We start from the raw sequence: 19,607 nt of genomic DNA, 5'->3' as shown, positions 1-19,607 counted from the left end.
TAAGTATCTTCAGATTATATGCTCGGGACGCATGCGGCGCAGACACAACTTAAGCTACTGGCGCTGTTAATAGGCGACAACATGAAACGTGGGGCTGCCGATCGGCAACCGCCGGTTGTGCGGGGCAGTGTTCAAGCACGCACGCTTTGTAGAAAGGAAGCAGCTCGCGCGGAGTTGAGCGTTTTCTGGCACAGGCTACGAGAAACATCTTTGCATGACAATCACGTAACGCACGCGTACGGTACAGCAAGCGCAGCGCTGCTGAACCATACTGCACGCTTTTATTGGACTACCACCGAAACGCGCTTCCGTCCGCTGCCAGGGATGCAAGAGCATCGGAGTGCGCATCGCTTGCAGGAAGTTCGTCATCGCCCGTTAACCAAACAAGCTACTCGCGCATTGTGCACGGTCTGGAGCGAAGGGGTACGAAGAACACTCCTACAACAAACGCATGCATACGGTACAGCAAGCGGCCCGGCAGTGACGGCTGCACGCAACTAGCCAGGAGACGATTGGCTCCCCGAAGCCGTACCGCGTTTCACTGGAACTGTGTCAGTTCTTGTTCAGTAGCAGATTGCGGTACAGACGTACACACCTATATCGCGAAAGCAGACACTGTCCGTTCTGTCGCTATGTCGGTCACTGCGTATACCGGACCCTGTAATACAGTCGATCCCGGGTATATCGAACTCGGATATATCGAATTATTGGCTATATCGAACAGTTGAGAAATCCCCTTGAATTTCCCATGCAAAAGTATGGGGTTGGTGTGCACGTATATCGAACTCCCGCACAGCGAAACATCCGCTATATCGAACGCTGCCCCGCGCCGAAGCCCAGAAAGTGCATTTTTCCTAACAACTCTTGATCATTTTTCGGCCGCGTTCTTATGAGTTCCAATCCCTCGTCGCGCGCAGGTGACGAAATTGCGTTGCTCTAGTTCGTTGCGCAGCGTTTGTCAGTTCACCGGTATATTTGACGTGCGGTACGCAGGTTTTAACGCATGGGCTAGTGTTTTTCAAAGAGGCTGATTGCCGAGGGCACCAAAATGAGAATTCGAAGTGACTTCGCAGTCTTGTTGTAATGTTTGCATTCCCTTCCTTGTCTCTTCGCGCACGATGGCATTTGGGCCCGCAAAGCATGGCCTTCGAGATCCGCAACCTTGTGACGTATTTTTAGTGTTTTCGGTTTTAAAACGCTGATCTCAGAGGCTACGTTTTTCGCATTTCTCGCCAAAGTAGCGGCTGCCTTCTGCAAAGCCACAAGTGCCATCGGTATCGCCAACATGTCAACGGTGGAGAAATGTTTGTTCGTGCAGCGGTGCGGCGTTGTCTCTTGCAGAATGTGTACTGTGTACTTCGCGCTTTGTTCTTGATAAATCGTCATTCGGGAGTCGAACTAAACATTGTCCCGCTCGTAGCGATAAAAATGATGACTGGTGCTTGAAACAACGTCAAGTAAAGCACCGTCGTGCACTGTTTCCTTACGGGCCTTGGTGCCAGACGACTTCGGGCGTGTCATGACCGCCGACTACGGCTTACGGTGCGTCAGTGAATTTTGCGAGTTAGCGTTTCCGGGCGCCGTATCGGACGGGAGCACAGCGAGTGACTTCATCGGTGCAGATAACGGCGTAGCTCTTTCTGGCTGCATCGATGCCGAGATCATAGCTGACGTTGCCGGTGCTGCGGAAATGAACCCGTGCGGTTTGAAGATGCCAGCCGCCGCTGCCACCGCTAAACCCTTTAGGCGCTACAGAGCTTGCATCAGCGTTCAGCGTCGATCACCGCTGTTGTGGCGGAAGGTGCTGAATTTACTTATTTGGAAAGCTTATATAATATTAACGATGACTTGATGAATTCAAGGCGCGCAAGAAGCATGACAAGTTGACGGACTTTATTCATGCGAAATAAAGCGCGCTAACTTGCAAAAGAAGTTGTCGCCTTGTTCTTTAGCATATGTGAGCGAATCGTCGTGTTCAGTGCTTTTTACGATTTCAGTAAACTGTGTCGAGGCCTGCAGTGCTTTAATTAAAGCATTAAATAAGCATATTTCGTATTTCGAATTATCGATATATCTAACTATTTTGCGATCCCCTTCGAGTTCGATATATCCGGGATCGACTGTAGTTCCGAAATGCTCCTTGATGTCGCCACCGCGCGCTATCGGCACTATTGGACGGTCGTGCAAGAGTACCAGAATCTTTCCTCCACTTTGGCAAAAAGAAAGAAAAGGCTCTGCAGTGGGTACTTTAGGCAGTATATTTCCTGTGGCACTGTATTTTTCTTTGCTGGCGGCAATAGCGTATGCGAGGAGATGCAAATTTTTACTTGGTGGTTAATGCGTAGTTATGCGGCGTTCCCGGCAGGTACGCATCAACGAGGTTCCACTGTATAAACTTTGCCACATGCCAGTGGAATGCAGTACATAACACCAGTCTTGCACTCAACAAAGGGTTTCATGTGCTTAACTTGACAGGCCTCTTTTTCTTTTCCCCTCGATACCTATCCTCACACACAAGCCTGCCAATATGCATGGTGCGAAAAAAAAAAAACATGCAGACACCTTGCTTTTCAGCCACTTTCTTTATGTCGTGAGAAACTTTATGTATTTAAGGTATCACTTCAAAATCCTTCATATTCTCTGAAGGCTTCCCGACTTTAAGACCCTTCACTTTTTCAATCCAACTTCCGCCACAGACCTGATGAGCGAGAAAGGAAAACCAGCAGTTGTCAACCTCTCAACCTGCTGTTTCAGGCTACAGGCCATGAGGAGGGAGCAGCTCTGTTGCACCACGTCCATGAGGCAACCGAGCGCTACGCTCCTCTTGACCAACTTCGACTGGTTGGATTCATATGGCATTAGTGCTTTCTTTGTTCGGGGTGAAAAGATCCAGCAAACATGGTCATTGTCATGAAACATTAGTTGTATATCAAGAAACCTTATGGCTTTCTTGACTGGTAGTTCGCAGGTAAAACTTAAACCTCGAGAACAATCCCTAAAAACAGATAAAACCCCCTCTGTAACACTGTCTACTTTCTCTCCTGGCAAAAGCCTTATAAAAACCAGAAAGTCGTCCACATACCTAAACATACAGATCATATGTTTGTTGTCCAAAGAAGCGCAAATGAGGTTGTCAATTTTGGCCAGAAATATTCTGCATAAAATCGGCGCAACGCTAGACCCAATACATAGCCCTTTCTTTTGTAAAAACATACTACCCTTAAACTTGACCAGGGTAGACTCCAAGTAACAAGACAGCACCCCAAAAAATGCGCCAACGCTCATGCCTACTTTATTCTGAAACTGAACAACTCCACTGAGTTCGATAACTTTGCACACTGCTAGGTACAATTCTTCGTGTGGAATCGAGTAATAAAGGTCCTCTATGTCCAAGGAAATGCACTGTTCACTCCAGTTAGCAGCACCTTTGAACCTTATTTCTAAGGGCGCAGTCGCGATCGCTGGCACGCGCACTATCTCAGCAGCCATTAGCTGGCGGCTCGTATATCCTCCTACAAGCTGCGCTCGCAATGCGAAGACACCGGGCAGAAAGAGCATCTTTCCATGGAGCGGCCGTATTCTCTTACACCAACATTTTGTAGAGTTACGTGAGATCGGATAAAAAAGTTTGCTGCCAGTCTCACTTTGTATAAAATTACAATTTGTTGCTATCGCATTTATTGCTTTGTCCTTGCGGTGAAACTATGACTTTTTTCTTTCTTTCGTGGGGGGCGGGGGGTAGGGTCTGCGCATCTGTATTGGATGATATTGCCCACACTGCAGATGACCAACGCCGCGTTGGTCAAATTCGCTATCAAATGCTATAAAAATGCAAGGAAGTTTCAATAAATGTTCAGTTGCTAGTCCAGCGGTGTGTCTCCCCTTCTGTCCTCGTCCAAGTAGTTGGCTGGAACCCCTCACTAGGCGTTCTTTAACCCTTTCAGACGCCGCCTATGAAAAGCTGTCTGTGAATGCGCCAAATTGACACATTATTTGAGGCACTCAATATTCCATTGCAACAAAAATATTTTCATGGTACATTAATTCATGTGGTTACAATAATTGTAATTAAATTGTAATCAAATATCTATTTATTCTGAAGTCATTCATGTTGTTTTTGCTAAAGAGAATGAAATCTCAGGATAGAAATATAGTGCAGAGACGTTTTTGTGTATTTCCATTTCGAGAAAAGAAAAATACCTTTGATGTGGCTCGTGGGAGTGGCACGTCGAACATGATGGTGCCTTCAGGAAAGTGATCAGTGGCAACATTACACAGCAAAGTGGAGTTAAATGAAAACACTTATAGTATGCACGAGGTTTAATACATCCAAAGCTCAATGTATCTTGCTCTTTCTAGCTAGCCACTAGTTGATACAACTAGCAAGAGCAAGTGGTGTACACAATTGTGTACATAGCGTCTGAAAGGGTTAACGTACAATGACATTGCACAGTACACCGGCCTCTAGAATTTCACCTCCACCGAAATGCAACTGCCACGGCTGGGATCAAACTAGCGACCTTCGGGTCAGCAGCCGAGCACCGTAACCCCTATGCCACCGCGGCAGACAGCTACTCTGCGATGATGTGAATATCATACGTATCATTCGTTAATGTATTTCTCTGGGTTTAAGCAACACTTGAATATAGCTTGCCGAGTCATAAGCACATCGCGACTTTCGTTGCCTTTCAATAAAGTTACTGTGGACTTTCCCTGATGGGAGCACAATTTCCCTGAGTTTTCCCTGAGAATTTCCAGACTACCCAAAATCGCTGAGAATTACCAGTTTTCCCGGTCTGTAGACACCCTGCTTATGGCAAGAATGACTAGGAGAAGCAGCGTTCATTTTGCTGACAAGTACTAGATCCTTTCAATGCCTTCCTCGTACACCTCTGTGAAGATTACCTGTTCGTAGAGGTTGTAGTGGAGATAGTTGCGGAGCAGACAGTTGACCAGCACTGCTTGTCCCTCATAGTCACTGCGTAAGGTGGCTGTGCGCAGACGGCTGTGCAGGAAGCTGCACAGAGAAAGCAAGGCACTGGTCACATACAACATTCTTCCCTCACAAACCCCCTTTATTAGGGCCTTAAATTTTATGTTACAGATACGTGTGCCATCCAATAATAATTGTTGGGGTGTCCCAAAACCACAATATGATTATGAGAGACGTCGTAGTGGAGGGCTCCGGAAATGTCGACCACATGGGTTCTTTAGCGTGCACTTAAATCTCGCGGCCCGTGTGCCGTCCAAAAAAGAAGTAAGTGCACCAGCTATGCATGTGCTTTATTCACTTCTTTGCAGCATTTGCGACAACAACAACAACAAAAAAAAAAAAGAGATAAAGAAAAATTAAATTACGTGAGCACGCCAGCTGTGCATCTGCTTCGTTGGCTTTGTCTTTGCAGTGTTCACTTGATTAAAAAGATAAAATTACAGGGATGCTTAGAACGTTCTAAGAATGTGAGGCCTTACATGATCCTTCTGTTGATTTGCTGTTAAACTTTCTGCTGATGTGCTACGCCGAAAGGCAACTACTAATACAGGCACGTGTACTGATTCCGCACTTCAGGACTGGGAATGTTTAAAAGCAATACGGCATGCTTTATGCTACTTCCCTGATCATAAGGTTCCGGAGTGTGTGTTGCTGGAAGTGGATGGGGTTATTGAGGTTGGATCACACACAGTGCCAATAAGAGGTGCCATTAGACGGTGTGGTCCGAGTTCAATGCCACTTAATTAAAAGAGAAAGCAGTTTGAGAGCTTACACACACCCTGAGGTGATCGTAGGTCAGCATCGGCTCCACATGACTTTATCAACCAGAAAAAATGAGCACTGTTTTCATGCACTTGTTTTTAAGATATTTCACGTGTGGCCCAGAGGTTAGCTTTGCATCTAATATTACACCTAGAAATTTTGTGTTCTGCTTTGACAGGTAGCTGCTGAACACGCAGGTCAGGATTCTGTTTCTAGAGAAGCGGACACAGTTGCTTTATTGCGGGTAGAGGGCTGAACACCTTCTCGTCTGCCCATTTGGCCACCTTGTTCAAACCAAGTTGCACCTGCAGCTCACACATTGCAAGGTTGCAAGATTTAAAACTAGGCTTGTGCGAATAGTAATTTTAGGTACGAAGCAAATAATGATTCGGTCGAATAATTTCGAATCCAATTCAAATAGTATATATCACCTATTATAAGAAAAAAGGAGCATACTTGTCATGACCCTACTAACCTACGCAATATTTAAAAAAAATTGAAACAAGCCATGTGCAAATGTCATTTTTGTTTAAAGGAAAGTGGAAGCAACTTTGAATGGTAGCAGGACTTGATGTTCATAGAATGCAAGTGATAACCTGTAAAATACGTTACATTTTAAAATTCACAACACTTTGAGCATATACGCCAGTATAACAAGCTTTTAGACTTAAAGAATGATGAATCAATGCGAGGGTAATTTGTTGATTTAATCTTGAAGTAGGGCTTCACGGCAGTGCAGATTTCGCCTGGATAGGTGTATTCACCATACAGCACCGCTCTACTACAGGGAAACCACCTTTACAGGGGGTTACACGCGGTTTCTACGTACAGTCGAACCCGTTTATAACGAACTCGAAAGTGTCGCGAAAAGTGGTCGTTATATCAGTAGTTTGTTGTATATGGACTCACCCTTAAAAACGTGCGCTTAGCGGCCAAGTCGTATTTTTTTTCTTTGTGCACTTTTATTAAAGTTCTAACAACCTCTTTGGTGACAAGCTAAGCCTTTTCGCATCGCGAGGCGATGCCCGCTGCATGCTCACGAGTAAATTAACCACCTTTGCAACGAGCTGAGGCCGTTTCACCGAAGCGCGGTACCGCGACGTGGAGCCGATCATCCCTGCCTAGTTGCGTGCAGCGCGTCGCCTACTCGGGTCGCGGAGTCACTGCCGGGCCGCTTGCTGTATGCCGTATGCGCGCGTTTGTACGTTCTCCGTGCTTGCTTCACTCCGGACCACGCACGGGTGCGGTGACTGCAGCCTCTTCATTCAACGCGGCGAAAACAAGCATTTTCCAAGCAAACGTGCACTCTACGTCTCCGCGATGCTCTCGCGGCCCTGCACGACGATGCGCGGCGCACTTTAGTTGTCACCCTAGCCGCTCAACAACAGCGAGCTACTCTATAAAGCGACGCGCACTTTAAAGCGGTCTCGCACGACGCGGCGGCGGCGAACTTGCGAATGGCAGCATGGCTAAGCATGGTGCGCTCGTACTGCCGTCAATCCGCAGTGTACGGCGTATGCCACACGCGAAGCCGATGACTGTGATAAGGTTGCCGGCTACAAGGCATAATGGCACGTTCATCGATGGCCGCCACCTTGCCTTCGCTCTTTTCTGATGCTTATCCGCGAAGGCATCGCCGCAATCGCGCGGAAGTCGTAATCACCGATCGACCGGTGTCTTCCGTTACCGAAAAGACGGACGACTTTTCGCGGCACATTGTGGCATCGACGAGTTTAGGGACGCAGTGAACCTTTTTGCGATGGAAAGTTATCGCGGTTATCACTTGTTGCATTTATGCCTTCTTGCGTTCCAAGGCATTGTTTGGTTCATCGCAGGCGGTCGTAGCTGCAGAGAACGACGTCAGGAAAGGTTACCGTGCGAAACAGAAGAAATGCCTGGAATGTGAGCGAGCTCGCTCGCAGCGTCCGAAATCTGCGTGCGGTGCTCGCCGATCTGGGTATCTTGGTCGCGAGTAAACTGGCCACGCGACAGGGCCACGCGCGAGCGCTTTAGAAGGCGTGTTTTAACGTCTTTTCGCTTTGTATGCGCCATATTTTTACCGCGACCGAAGTGTTCGTTGTAAAAGTAGAAGGCTTTGAAAAATGTTAGGACGCAGCTTCAATCGTTAGCATAGGAAAATCGTAAGTGCACCCAAATATGGTCGTTATAAGTGGGTTCGACTGTATGTCTATTCATTCATTTCTCGAAATTTGTAATAATTTTGTAAGGTCTGGCGTGGCGAGAAGGGGGATGGTTGTGTCTTTCTCCCAAAAGCGCGGCTTCCAAGAAGCCAGCTCTTGGCAGTCGAGGGTCGAAGCGCAGCGACACTCCGTTCGAATGTAGGAGGTGCGGTGACAGAACAACACTTCTCGCTGCCCGTAACTGTTCGAAGAGAAAGCTGCACCCTGCTTAACATCATTTAACGACCAGCGCAGCGGCCCTCCGGCCCGCGGGATTCCGGGAAGCGGCATAAAGGGAGCCAAGGCGGTGACACCAATATATCTCGGATAGAGTCCGCAAACCGCCTGTCACGCGAGACGGATGGCAGGGGCCCGCTAGCTAACCGGCCGCACAGTGTAATATGATCAGGGGAGCTGAGTCATTTGTCGGCCGTTTTCCATGTCTCTCTCTCAGGCAGGTGGCTCAAAGGCTTCAGAGAGAGGGCGGAGGCCTCCGGCAGAAGAATTTACAGTCGGCCCAATAAGTGGTCTGAGTTGTTTGACTTGCCGTGGGGAGAACTGGGAGGAGCAATGATGGTGTTAAAACCTGGCTCCCGGCTCCTCACGGGGGGTTCATGTCGCAGGAGTGGTGCCATGCACTTGACGGCTCTGCCGAATGATGTTGCGCAAGTTCCTATGTATATAGCTGCCGCTTAACCTTGTATATACACTGTATATAAATATTGAGTTGTGTTGCAAAGAAAGGAGTCGTCTCCATCCTCAAGAAGTGTGAACAACCAAGTGAGGCAAGGCAGCTACGGACAACCTTCCACTCCCTTCAGGAAGTGACAGCGGCTACGCTACGCAGCTGAGGGAGCTCTGCTCCGGGAGTGGGGAGAAGGTTGAATTTACTAATTTTAATTCGTTTCAAATTGAATTCATTCGTTCGAATATTCGCACAAGCCTATTTAAAAGCTATTTGTAAATCATCGACATTTATGCAATAAAATATACTACGTGGGATGCACAGATGCAAGGAATTCACTGTTCATACTAAAAAGTATACAACTGAGGACACCAGCTTGTGGTACTCTAGTTTCCTGAACAAATGGTCTTGATACGACATTTCCTACTCGGACACGGAATGTGCGATTATAGTCAACATTCTGCCTCGAACACCAAGTGTGAGAGGCCCTAACCGCCATGCTGTGTCGCAAGCCATGTCAGGCCATGCCGAGAGATAGAACTGCTCATGAAAAAATGCTTCGCGAATTTGTGCCACAATGCGTATTTAATGGTCTCTTGTGGATCGACCCTCTCGAACCCCGCACTGGTATGTGTTGTGTCCTGCGACCCCTGGTGACATGCTGAGACACCAGTGCTGTTGTGCTCTCTATTCATGCTACTGGGGGGAGCTGGGTCTCTGCCATGCCTCTTGCTACCACCAATCCGGCGTGGTCATGCCGGTGATGTGACCCGTGCCCCGCTGCCCAATAGCCTTTCTTCTCCCTCCTTAAAACCGCCTGCAATAAACGCGGGAGAGCAGTCTCCCGTCAGTCTCGCCGAAGCTTGGTCACTGCGTCGTCACTCCGCGCGCCCTCCCGTCGTTCGGCCTCTCCGTCGGCGCGCCGCGGGTTACGCCGCGCTCCTGCCCTACACAACAGTATGCATACCTGCCAACCTCACAGCATGAAATTACGGGAGACCGCAGTGAGGAGGGGGAGGGGAGTGGCTTTTTTTTTTTTGCATAGCGAAAATTACTGAGACTGGAGATTGACATTAGGAAAGGGTAAGGATGTTTGTTTTGAGCTGCTTGACCCAAACTTCTTTACTTGTGAAGGCATCTGGCAGTTCACAGGTGCACGTGGTACAGAATCCGTGCTTGTCACCTTTCCGCGAAGTCACAAAGCGCGGAAACTCAGCTGTGTATGAGTCCAGAAACACTTGCAAGCACTTCTTTGATTTTGACGCCGTAATCGACCTTCTAACTGAACTCTGGAAACATGCAGCCCCCACGGCAGACGGCATAGTGTACAAAATGCGGGGGCCAAGAAGGAGATGCAAAAGTTCTGGCTAGGCTCAACTGAAACGATTGCCGCAAATGAACTGAACGGTGGCCAGAGCTGCAAGATTGCGACACGCGGCGCTGTTTCTTTTAAGCACGCCGATATCGAGAGTGCAAAGCACAATGGGGGCCGCTTACTTACCGCCGGTCTGCCGGCCACCCCTCCTTTGGAAAATGGAATGTGCTCGACAGTCTCGTTATCGGAGTGCTTGTGCAGCGCCGCGGCTCCGGCCACCATGCACTTCTGGCGATCTTTTTCCATTGAGACTGTGCCTTTTCCCTCGCCTTCTTTCGGTACGGTGGCGAGCGCTTCTCACGGCCAGACGGCCAGCCTTCGCCCAGATGTGCAGTGCCTAGAATGTACTCAGTGGTACTCTGTGATATGGTTACAATGAAATAGAAGTGTGGTGGCGAGTGCTCTTCCGCAGCACCGCCACAGCAGGAAAGGCTGATGTACGGGCATGATTTTAAAAAAGAGAAAAAAAAACCCGCCTCTGCTGTGGTGCTTGAATGAATTGAGCGCATACGAGGACACGGACAGAAGGAAGAGACGTACACACACAATGGTGGCCACTTTTCGGGAGATTCAAGATGACATTCGTACAATCGGGAGATTAGGTCCAAATTCGGGAGTCTCCCGGACGATTCGGGAGAGTTGGCAGGTATGGGTATGGGTCAAGCAGTTTGTTGATTCCAGGAAGTGTAGTAAGTGGCAGCTGATCATTTTTAGATGCGAAGTATCTCTTGCTCGGGGGTATGTAAGGTGGCGTGGTAATCCGCATGCAGCGTTGTGGTCCGCACTCACACTACGCATGCGCGACTCTCCTCCTTCCCTCTCTCCAACAGCTGCGCGTTAGTCTCTCCACTTTTCTACCAGCACCTGCTTGCGCTTCTCCTGCGTTCTCGCCTCTGCTCTCGCGGCGCATGCGCTACTCTCCTCCTCTAGTCTCTTCTCCTTCAAGCCGGTAGAACACTGCACGTGTTGTCCAGCGCTTGCTTCAGTTGACTCGTCTGAAATGCGGGCTCGACATGCCGAAATTCTCTCCTGCGCAGCGCCGCGATGAGAGCCAGCGCATGCGCATCCCCTCCCCCTCTCCCTCCTACACTGTCTCTCTCGCGCGCGCGCCTGTCGACATTCCCCGCACGCCCTGTGAGAACTAACGGCCAGGCTAGAGGGATGACACGATGCGCGTAGTGTTCCTCTTCGCGTTCCACGATGCGAGGTCGGTAGCATGCCCAGCGAATGCCAACGGAACACGATTGTGCAAGTGCTCCGGCTTCGCATCGCCTCATGGTCCCCTTTAGCGGGAGATGGTGTAATTTTTTTCAAATACTTTACAGGGCCTGTAACTTGAAACACAGTATGATTTGTTTCATTGTTTCGGAAATGGAATTATAGTTAAAACTGCTCTCAAACCTCATTATAACAAAGTCGCATCTGACGCGAAAATAAGTTTGTTATACAGTAAAAGCTCGTTAATTCGGATTTGATGGGACCGGAAAAAATGACCAAATTAAATGAATGCCGAATTAACGAATGAACAAAAAAAACAAGATTAAAATCAAGTTGGAGAAGCATTCCTTTATTAGCTGAAGTATTTTGTAATGGTCGTCTGCGTTTTCGCGCAGATTCGGGCTGACATTACAATTTTTCTTAACTCTTCCAATGGCCAACAGCATGCAAACTGTCGGAAGTGCTCAGGCAAACGTCCTCTAATATCAAAAGCGCCTCCGAGACTTTCCGCGATGTGCGATGAGGTCGCGGCTGCATCTCCTCGCATCACTCTTTGTCAGAATCGTGGTCTTCCTGGGCACCCGTGACATCATTAATTATTTCTTGATCAGTCAGGAGACCAGTCGTGGTGACACAATCATCAATCGTGATGAGTACTGACGGGTCACAAGAAGAGACGGTGCCGACACGACAACACAAAGGAAAATGGCATCGGAGGCGCAGTGGAGCGAAGAAAGAAGACGCCGATGTTTGGTGACGCTGCGATCCCCCCACTAGTTGATGACGATGGCGATGCCACTCAGGTTTCGATTTCACTCCAGTGGTGCCAGCGCTGCTTTACCATACTTTTGTGTAGCGGCAGCCGTCAGCATTTGTCCGAATTAAGCGGTGCGGAGCCGAATTCTGACGAATTAACGAAGGTTTGGTCCCATAGATGAACATGCACTTTAGCCGGGACCAATAGAGCCGTCCGAATTATCCGAATTAACGGGTGTCGAATTAACGAGCTTTTACTGTATCCAAAAATTCATTATAAACGTATACAGTCGACGACCGATAATTCGGACTCCACCGGGGAACGTAAATAAGTCCGAATTATTGAATTTCCAAAAAAACGAGTGCATCAGAAAAAAACTTTTCTTGACACTTCAGTGTCCCGGTGGCCGAAAAAAGTTGTGAGTGCGTTGCTGCCCGCACTTCCGCTTACGTGCAACCAAGTCCGCCTGTATCTCCGAGAGTGTGATGTGATCGCTGTACGATGACGAAAGAACAGTGAGGGCTCGAGACAAGGCCCGTCACCGTATTACATACAGTGAAGGGCCCCCTCATATTTATGATTTTACAGTCGAACTCCGCTACAACGAACTTCGCTTCAACGAAATTTCCAGTACAACGAAAAATTCTCGGTTCCCCTTCAACAGTCCGTAGGAGTCAAATAAATATGCTCGCCACAACGAACACTTTTTCTGCTGCCATTCCGCTTCAACGAAATTTGACGATGCCATTCAGGGCTCAAAAATTTAATTTACCGTGCATAAACACAATCTCTTTGATGCTTTTAGAACATAAAAATACGAATTCAAAGTCTGGATCGCGTGTTGAAACCACCAGAAACCGCCGCTGTTGACTGAGCATGGGGGCCGCCATTGCTTGATAGCGACGGCGATCAGAGTGCCCTGCTTTCGCAAGTGGCTTGAGTTGCCTCTGAGTCGCAGACAATCCGAAGCCAAAGCTCAGTTGTCGACACTGGGGTGCAATCACGAAACGATAGCTTTTCCGATGCTTTCCAATACTTTTCGTGCTTTTCGCGCTTTGCTAGTGGTTAGAGCGACGGTACATCCGCCACATCCGTGTTATCAACGCGAGCAGCCCTGGGGTGCAGTCGCGGAATGGTGCCTTTTCCAATGCCAATGCTTGTCGTGCTTTTCGCGCTTGGCCAGTGCGACCGGTGGTTGGAGCAACAATTCGTCCGCGTTATCAACGGGATCAGCCAGCCGCGAGTGGTGGATAAGAATAACATAGAATAAGGCGTAAGTCAACGCTCCGCGATAGCATGCCTGCATGTCGCCGTTGTCGGCGAATAGCTAGTGTAAGCGTGTTGGTGACACTGTGCAGTTCGTGTTGCGCGCCCGTGCTTGTTTGATTCGTTCGCGGAAGCCGTTGTTTCTTCGTGGTTTTCAACGTGGCGTCGCTATGCATATATAAGAATCGCGTCGTAACGCTGCTGGGGACGCAAAGGAAGCAGCAGACACTTTTTGAATATTGGAAATAAAAGTTTCACTGTTCTACTAGCTCAGGTCAGCCAATTTTTTTTTCAATTTCACTACAACGAAACGTTCGCTTCAACGAACATTTTTCCGAGCACCGTCAATTTCGTTGTAGCGGGGTTTCACTGTATTACGCTGACGCCCCCCCCCCCCCCCCCCACTCTTACGATAGTACTGCGCCGAGGGCCCCATCACCGTAGTCACTGCCTAGCAAATTGATTTACCGCACACATTCGACAAAATGGCGGCGATAGCAGCAATAGCAACGCAGTGCGGGGATACAGGAACTGGAATGTAGGATGTTTGTGATGTCGGTACGATTTCCCACAGTTGACCAGTGCTTCCAAAATCGGCATTTTCAATTACAAATCTCTGAGGCATAAAGTAGCGATCAAAATAAAGCCTCATACGTCACCAATTAGCGTTCGTTTTAATCTCTGAGGTCATACTCTGTATGGTATGGGTGCCGGAGGAGATAATGGCTGACAATTCGGCGTGCGCGACAGTCTCGGACAGGGTCCGGATTATCAAATGTAGATCTCGCAGCTGTTCAAATATCGATAGTGTTCACACATTCCTATGGGATCATCGGCGGTGCTGCGCGACAGTCCGAATTACGAGCGTGTCTAATTATACTTATACACTAATTATACCATGTTTAGAGTACGCCGATCTCATCTGGAGTCCACATCAAAAGCATCTCATTATAAAATAGAAAGAATACAAAAATTGGCAGTTAGATTTGTATATCTGACTTCTCGAGGCAATCCAGTTCTGCTGGCTTGCTCGCAAGGGCAAATTTAAAACCTCTTGGCATCGCAGAATTATCTCGCGACTAAATTTCTTTACCATTATATCATGGTCAATTCCGCATATCACGATCTCATTACCTGCTAGACCCGCCTAAACACTCATTGCGACGACTGAACCATTCCAAGTCAATCCACCAACCTTTCAGTCGTGTTAACGCTCACAAACATTCCCTTTTTCCGTCAGCTATCCATCATTGGAATCAACTAGATAACAATATTGTGTGCTGTAACACTATTCAATCTTTTATGAACATAATACAGTGTGTCGAGTTTGAATTGTGATCTGTTGGCATTGCACTTCTTGTTATTTCGTTATGTATTTTCTTTCGATTTTAGTTTGTATTCTTGTATCCACTCTGTATTCTTGTATCCACTTTGTATTCTTGTATCCACTCCTGCATGGGCCGTGAAAAGCCTGCAGTATGTTCAAATAAAAAAAAAATTATCGGTGTTCGATTATCGGTCGGCGGCACTGTATTTGGAACACTGTATCTATGACAAGACTATCTTCATTTACTTCATTGTAACTGATAATTCGTTATGTCCGTGTTTGTTGTATCGAGGTTGAGTGTAGATCTAACAAAGCCCAACTGCACGAAGTTTTTCCGGAAGTAACCTAGTGAAAAAAGCGATTATTTCCTCTGAATTTCGACTGACACAATTTTCCTTTGAATGTGAACTCTTAATGCTATCACGTTAAACATCTGGGTGCCACAGTTGCAGCCCAGCTTTACCTTAACAAGGCTGCACGCCACCATTGAGGGCCTTCAGCAATGTCACGGTTGCAGCCTGCCGCTGGCAAAAAGAGTGTTCCACACTTGCCATCGTGGCTACGAGTGTCGCTGACTAACGCTACCAGGTTTACGCATGCAGGAACACCTGACAAGTGACGACTGCCACTGTAGCTCAATTGGTGGAGCATTGGATACGTATCCCAAGATCGCAGGTTCAGTCCCTGCCAGCCCTTGTGCCTGTCGTCTTTTCATCCACTTTGCTTTCTCAATACAGATACTTTCCTGGCTTAATCATCTGTGGCTTTCATTGAGGTTGTGTCTAACAACGAATAAAGAAAAAAAAGAGCACTTTAACCCCTTAAGTGCTTTATTTTTTTGAAAATTTTCCAACCAAAAGTGCCTATTTTTTTTTTATTGTTGATTCGAATCTGAGTGTACTAAAAAGTAGCTAGTCGATGTTGAAAAAATATTCTACAACATACTGAGTCAAATCAAAACACGGAATAAAGCAAGGGGGCCTTTGCAGTCTCCTGCACCAAAAGCGAGTTTCCTTTCTCAACTTTTATTGCGATAGCAATTATATGGACAGTCTCGGCTGAATTTTGCTGTCCGACGTCATGCGCCGTATATGTATCAGTATGTACAGTCGACGTCCGATTTCCCGGACCCTCAAGGGACCGCGAAAACGTCCGGAAAATCGGGTTGTCCGGAAAAACGAATGCACGTGAAAACGCACCTTTTTGGTAGGCATTTTTCGCTGACGGAGAGGGTCACGGCCGGAGTACAAGATTCCCATTGCAATTCAGCCAATGCATCGTTTAGGTGGCTCTGAAAAGAGCCGTTTATATAAAAAAACAAAAAAAAAACGACGTGGCCGGCGCTACCTCATAGGTCAGCACTTGGGCGCAAAGAAGTCGCTTATTTTCTTTTGCACGGCGTTCCGCTTGCCCGCGATCATGTCTGCCTCAATTTCATTCAACGTCATGTTGCCGTTGTACACCGATGACAGTGTCATCAGTGCTCGCGTCAACTCTGAGCTCGTGGCTGTGTAGGAGCTGGCTCTTCGTTCTCGGTGTCGGAGTCGTCGGAATCCTCCGTAACTTGACGAATGATTTCGTCATCCGTCACTCAATAGCTCGAGGTCTTGTCAGCGTCGGCGAAGCCCTCAAAGGTTATCCCGCTGGAATCGACACGCCGGCAGCGCGCAGTCGTCGAAGGCAACGTCCGCGGATGGCAGTTCGTCACACAGTCCACTTGGGCGAGACGGCCGCCTCGGCGTCGAGTGTGAAGCCCGCGTGGCGAAAACAGTCCGCAGAGTCTCTTGTGTAACCGCCTTCCACGATTCCGCTTGCATGCCGACGGCAGACCTGAGGTCAACAGCGTAGCTTTTCCCGCTGTCGGAGCAGAGCACCATGCGGCTGAGCACGCGTGATTTGTAATGATGCTTCAAGTTACCAATCACGCCTTGGTCCATCGGCTGCGGATTGCTGTGGTGTTCGGCGGCAGAAATCAATCTGTACAGCCTTTAGGTCCTTGATGTGGCCATGCGCAGCGCAGTTATCCACAAACAGCAGAACTCTTCAATTTTGCTGCTGGAACCTTCTGTCCAGCTTGCGCACGTACGCTTCGAATAGCTGCTGCGTTACCCACGCCTTCTTGTTAGCTTCATAGAGAACAGGCAGAGTTACTGCCTCCTTGAAACATCTTGGATGCTTCGACTTGCCTATTACTAGTAACGGAAGCTTCCCGCTGCCTGACATGTTGCTGCCAACGAGGACAGTGAGCCGCTCCTTGCTGTGCTTGCCGCCGTGGCAGGGGTCACCAGCAAATGCAAGCGTTTTCTCTGGCAGCAGCTTGTAAAACACTGCAGTTTCATCGCAGTTGAAAATATCATTAGGTGGAAACTGCTGAAGCAAGGACTGCGGCTTTCCATCCCGATATTCGGCGACAACGGAATCGTCGACGGCGCCGCTTTCTCCGCACATCTTCTTGAATTTCAAGTCATGCGGCTCTTGAAATTGCGAAGCCATCCATCGCTTAACTTGAAGTCCTTCACGTTCATCTGAAGCGCGAAAACCTCCGCCTCTGCTTCAGGATGTCGCCTGACACTGGGATTTTCTTAGCGATCATGGCACTGAGCCACACGAGGAGCGCTTCCTCGAGCTGCGGGTAAACACCGTGACTTGCATTCTTCTTTCCAGCCCCGGTTGATTGGCAGCCACTTCCAAGATCTTCGCCTTGTTTTTGATGAAGTCCGATACAGTTTGCTTCGAAATTCCGAAACCTCCCCACCTCTGCCTGCGACCGACCGCTTTGGACTTGTTTAATGATGGCGGCTTTCTTCTCCATCGTGAGCCTACGAGGGGGCTTTGTGCGCTTCGAAGGCGCGGACGAAGACGAAGGAGCAGTCGGTGCCATCGCTGTAAACGGCGAATCCGCTCGACGAAAAGCGCAGCACGAAACAGCTAGGAACTCGGTGGATGCTGAAGGTCGGGAAGTGACCACTGAAGATAGCCCGCAGCAGCAAACGATCAACCGCAGACACGACCGCAGAGCTGGCACAGCTGACAAAACAACATGAACGAACACAGTGAGGTTTGGCTTGGCTAAGATACGGCTGGCAACGGATTGACACGTGCGGTTCGAGGTTACGGCAGCCGCGGCGCGGTGCGCCGGTGCTGCTGGCCGCTGCTGGCCACACCTGCGATGCGAGTATGGTGTGTTCGAGAATATGAAAACAACTAAAATGGCGGCGTCGGTGGTGACTTTGGGTCGGCGGTTAGCAGTAAAAAGTCCGGGAAATCGGATTGGCAAAGGCTATAAGCGTCCGGAATTTCGGACTTTTTAATACATTGACTCTATGGGGAACTTGCCGGTGCCACAGATGAGTCCGGGAATCGGGCATGTCCGGAATTTCGGGGCGTCCGGGAAATCGGACGTCGACTGATATAATATATAAAGCCCCAAAGAAAAATAATTCAGAAAAATGCTTCCGAAGCGCGGAATCGAACCAGGGACCTCTTGCTCCGCAGCGAGTGGCGCTAACCACTGCGCCACGAAACGCAGATCCTCCACGTAGCTAACGGCGAGCGTTATATACACACCCTTTACCGCTGAAGCGGACTCCGAGAGCCTAGGCGCTTATAAGCGTTTCTTCATTACCAGTGAGGTGGCGCTACGAGCACGACGGGTGGATTTAAAAGTCTCGGTGAGCTCGCTCACTTCTTCTATATTTGCGCAGGGAGAACCTTGCCCTTCCGCTGTCTGCTCGCGCGGTTTTCCTCGTGCTGAGGGGAAGAGGGATGTTTCACGCTTTCACCCTTCACCCGTGATGTTCCGCGCTCATGTTACGGAGCGTACGAAAGTCACTCGAGCTCAAGGGATGCCGCTAAACGAACAAACAGAACATGAGCGCGAACTATCAAGTGTCACAGCTCGACACTTGAAGCATGCTAGTTTCCTTCGCTGCTTCGGCCGCCTTTGCAACAGGAGTGCTGTTTAAACTGAGAGTATCCATTGGCGAGCCTCACTTCGTATAGCATTAGTTTCTTGCTATCGCATTCATTGCTTCGCCCTGCGGCGAAGCTGTGGACTTTCTTTTTCCCGTTTTCTCCTCGCTTCTTAGAGCAAATGAAGCACTTTTGAAGAAACTGCTGAATATATTCCATAAGGTGATCTGGCGATGACAAGTTGAAAGTGTTGTCTGGAATCGCCAAGAATGGAAAGCGAGGAGGCTTCACAGGAGGATTGTCCGCATCACATGGGATCCACTGGCGAGCACTCACGATGTTTCGCTTCCGAGCTGTTTTCATCATCACCGGAGGAGATGCTCATTCACCGCCATCGCTGTCTTCACTTCCGGACACAAGATAAACATCTTGTATCCGAATCATCATCACTCGAAGAAGATGACGAAAATTGAAAAGCTTCTTTTGCGTGTTGACGAGCCAGCTATGCATGGGTGGCCGCCACCGCAAGCCATCTTTTTCATACAATAACCGCACTCTTTCCGCAGGAGACAAATAAATTGTCAAGTAATGATTCCATCTGGTGGATTACATGTAATCTAAGCTGTAGAAGAGCGCCTCTTGTCCTGAACGCTAGAGGGGAGTACCTATTCCGCTAGGACGAGCTTCGCTTCTTATGTTCATGAGCTTAGCGAACTTACGTGTAAAAAATGAGGTGATGGTAGTTGAAGCTTGGAGTTCAGGTGAGGTTAGGTCCTAGAGATCGGCTTATACTTAAAGGGACACTAAAGGCAAATAACAATTTATGTCAGAATGGAAGCTCAATGTGTGACAAAGTCTAAAACGGCAACATTATCAACAGCAGTGCCCTACTTACCAAGAAATTAAGCTAAACGTATCGCACAATGAGCGACACGAGTGGGACATTTTGGAAGTGATCGCGATGACGTGAGAGCGTTCGACTACAATTATTCGCTCATAATCAAACTAGCTGCAATAAAAAAAGAACCTTCCGTGCATCAGGAGACGTAATAAAATGCTGCTTGTTCGTTTCTGTTTGATTAATGGAAAAAAGAACCTCTTTGGCGTTGCCATGGAGAACGGCGTGTGTGGT

The 19,607-nt window shown here is 48.4% G+C and overlaps 2 protein-coding genes across 4 annotated transcripts in view; one reads left to right on the top strand and one right to left on the bottom strand.

Annotated features, from left to right (window-relative positions):
- LOC119394569 (amphiphysin) overlaps positions 1–19,607 on the top strand; it is a 669,247-nt gene that overhangs the window by 316,672 nt on the left and 332,968 nt on the right. The window lies entirely within an intron of this gene.
- Positions 1–19,607, bottom strand: part of LOC119394570 (26S proteasome non-ATPase regulatory subunit 3) — a 143,749-nt gene that overhangs the window by 93,343 nt on the left and 30,799 nt on the right. The window contains exon 5 of the mRNA XM_037661892.2: positions 4,906–5,017. Coding sequence (XP_037517820.1) covers positions 4,906–5,017 — 112 coding nt within the window. The remainder of the gene's footprint in view (positions 1–4,905; positions 5,018–19,607) is intronic.

This window comes from Rhipicephalus sanguineus, chromosome 5, assembly GCF_013339695.2.
Source record: "Rhipicephalus sanguineus isolate Rsan-2018 chromosome 5, BIME_Rsan_1.4, whole genome shotgun sequence".
NCBI lineage: Eukaryota > Metazoa > Arthropoda > Arachnida > Ixodida > Ixodidae > Rhipicephalus > Rhipicephalus sanguineus.
The sequence above is the reverse complement of the archived record's forward strand: the minus strand, read 5'-3'. Positions and strand labels throughout refer to the sequence as shown.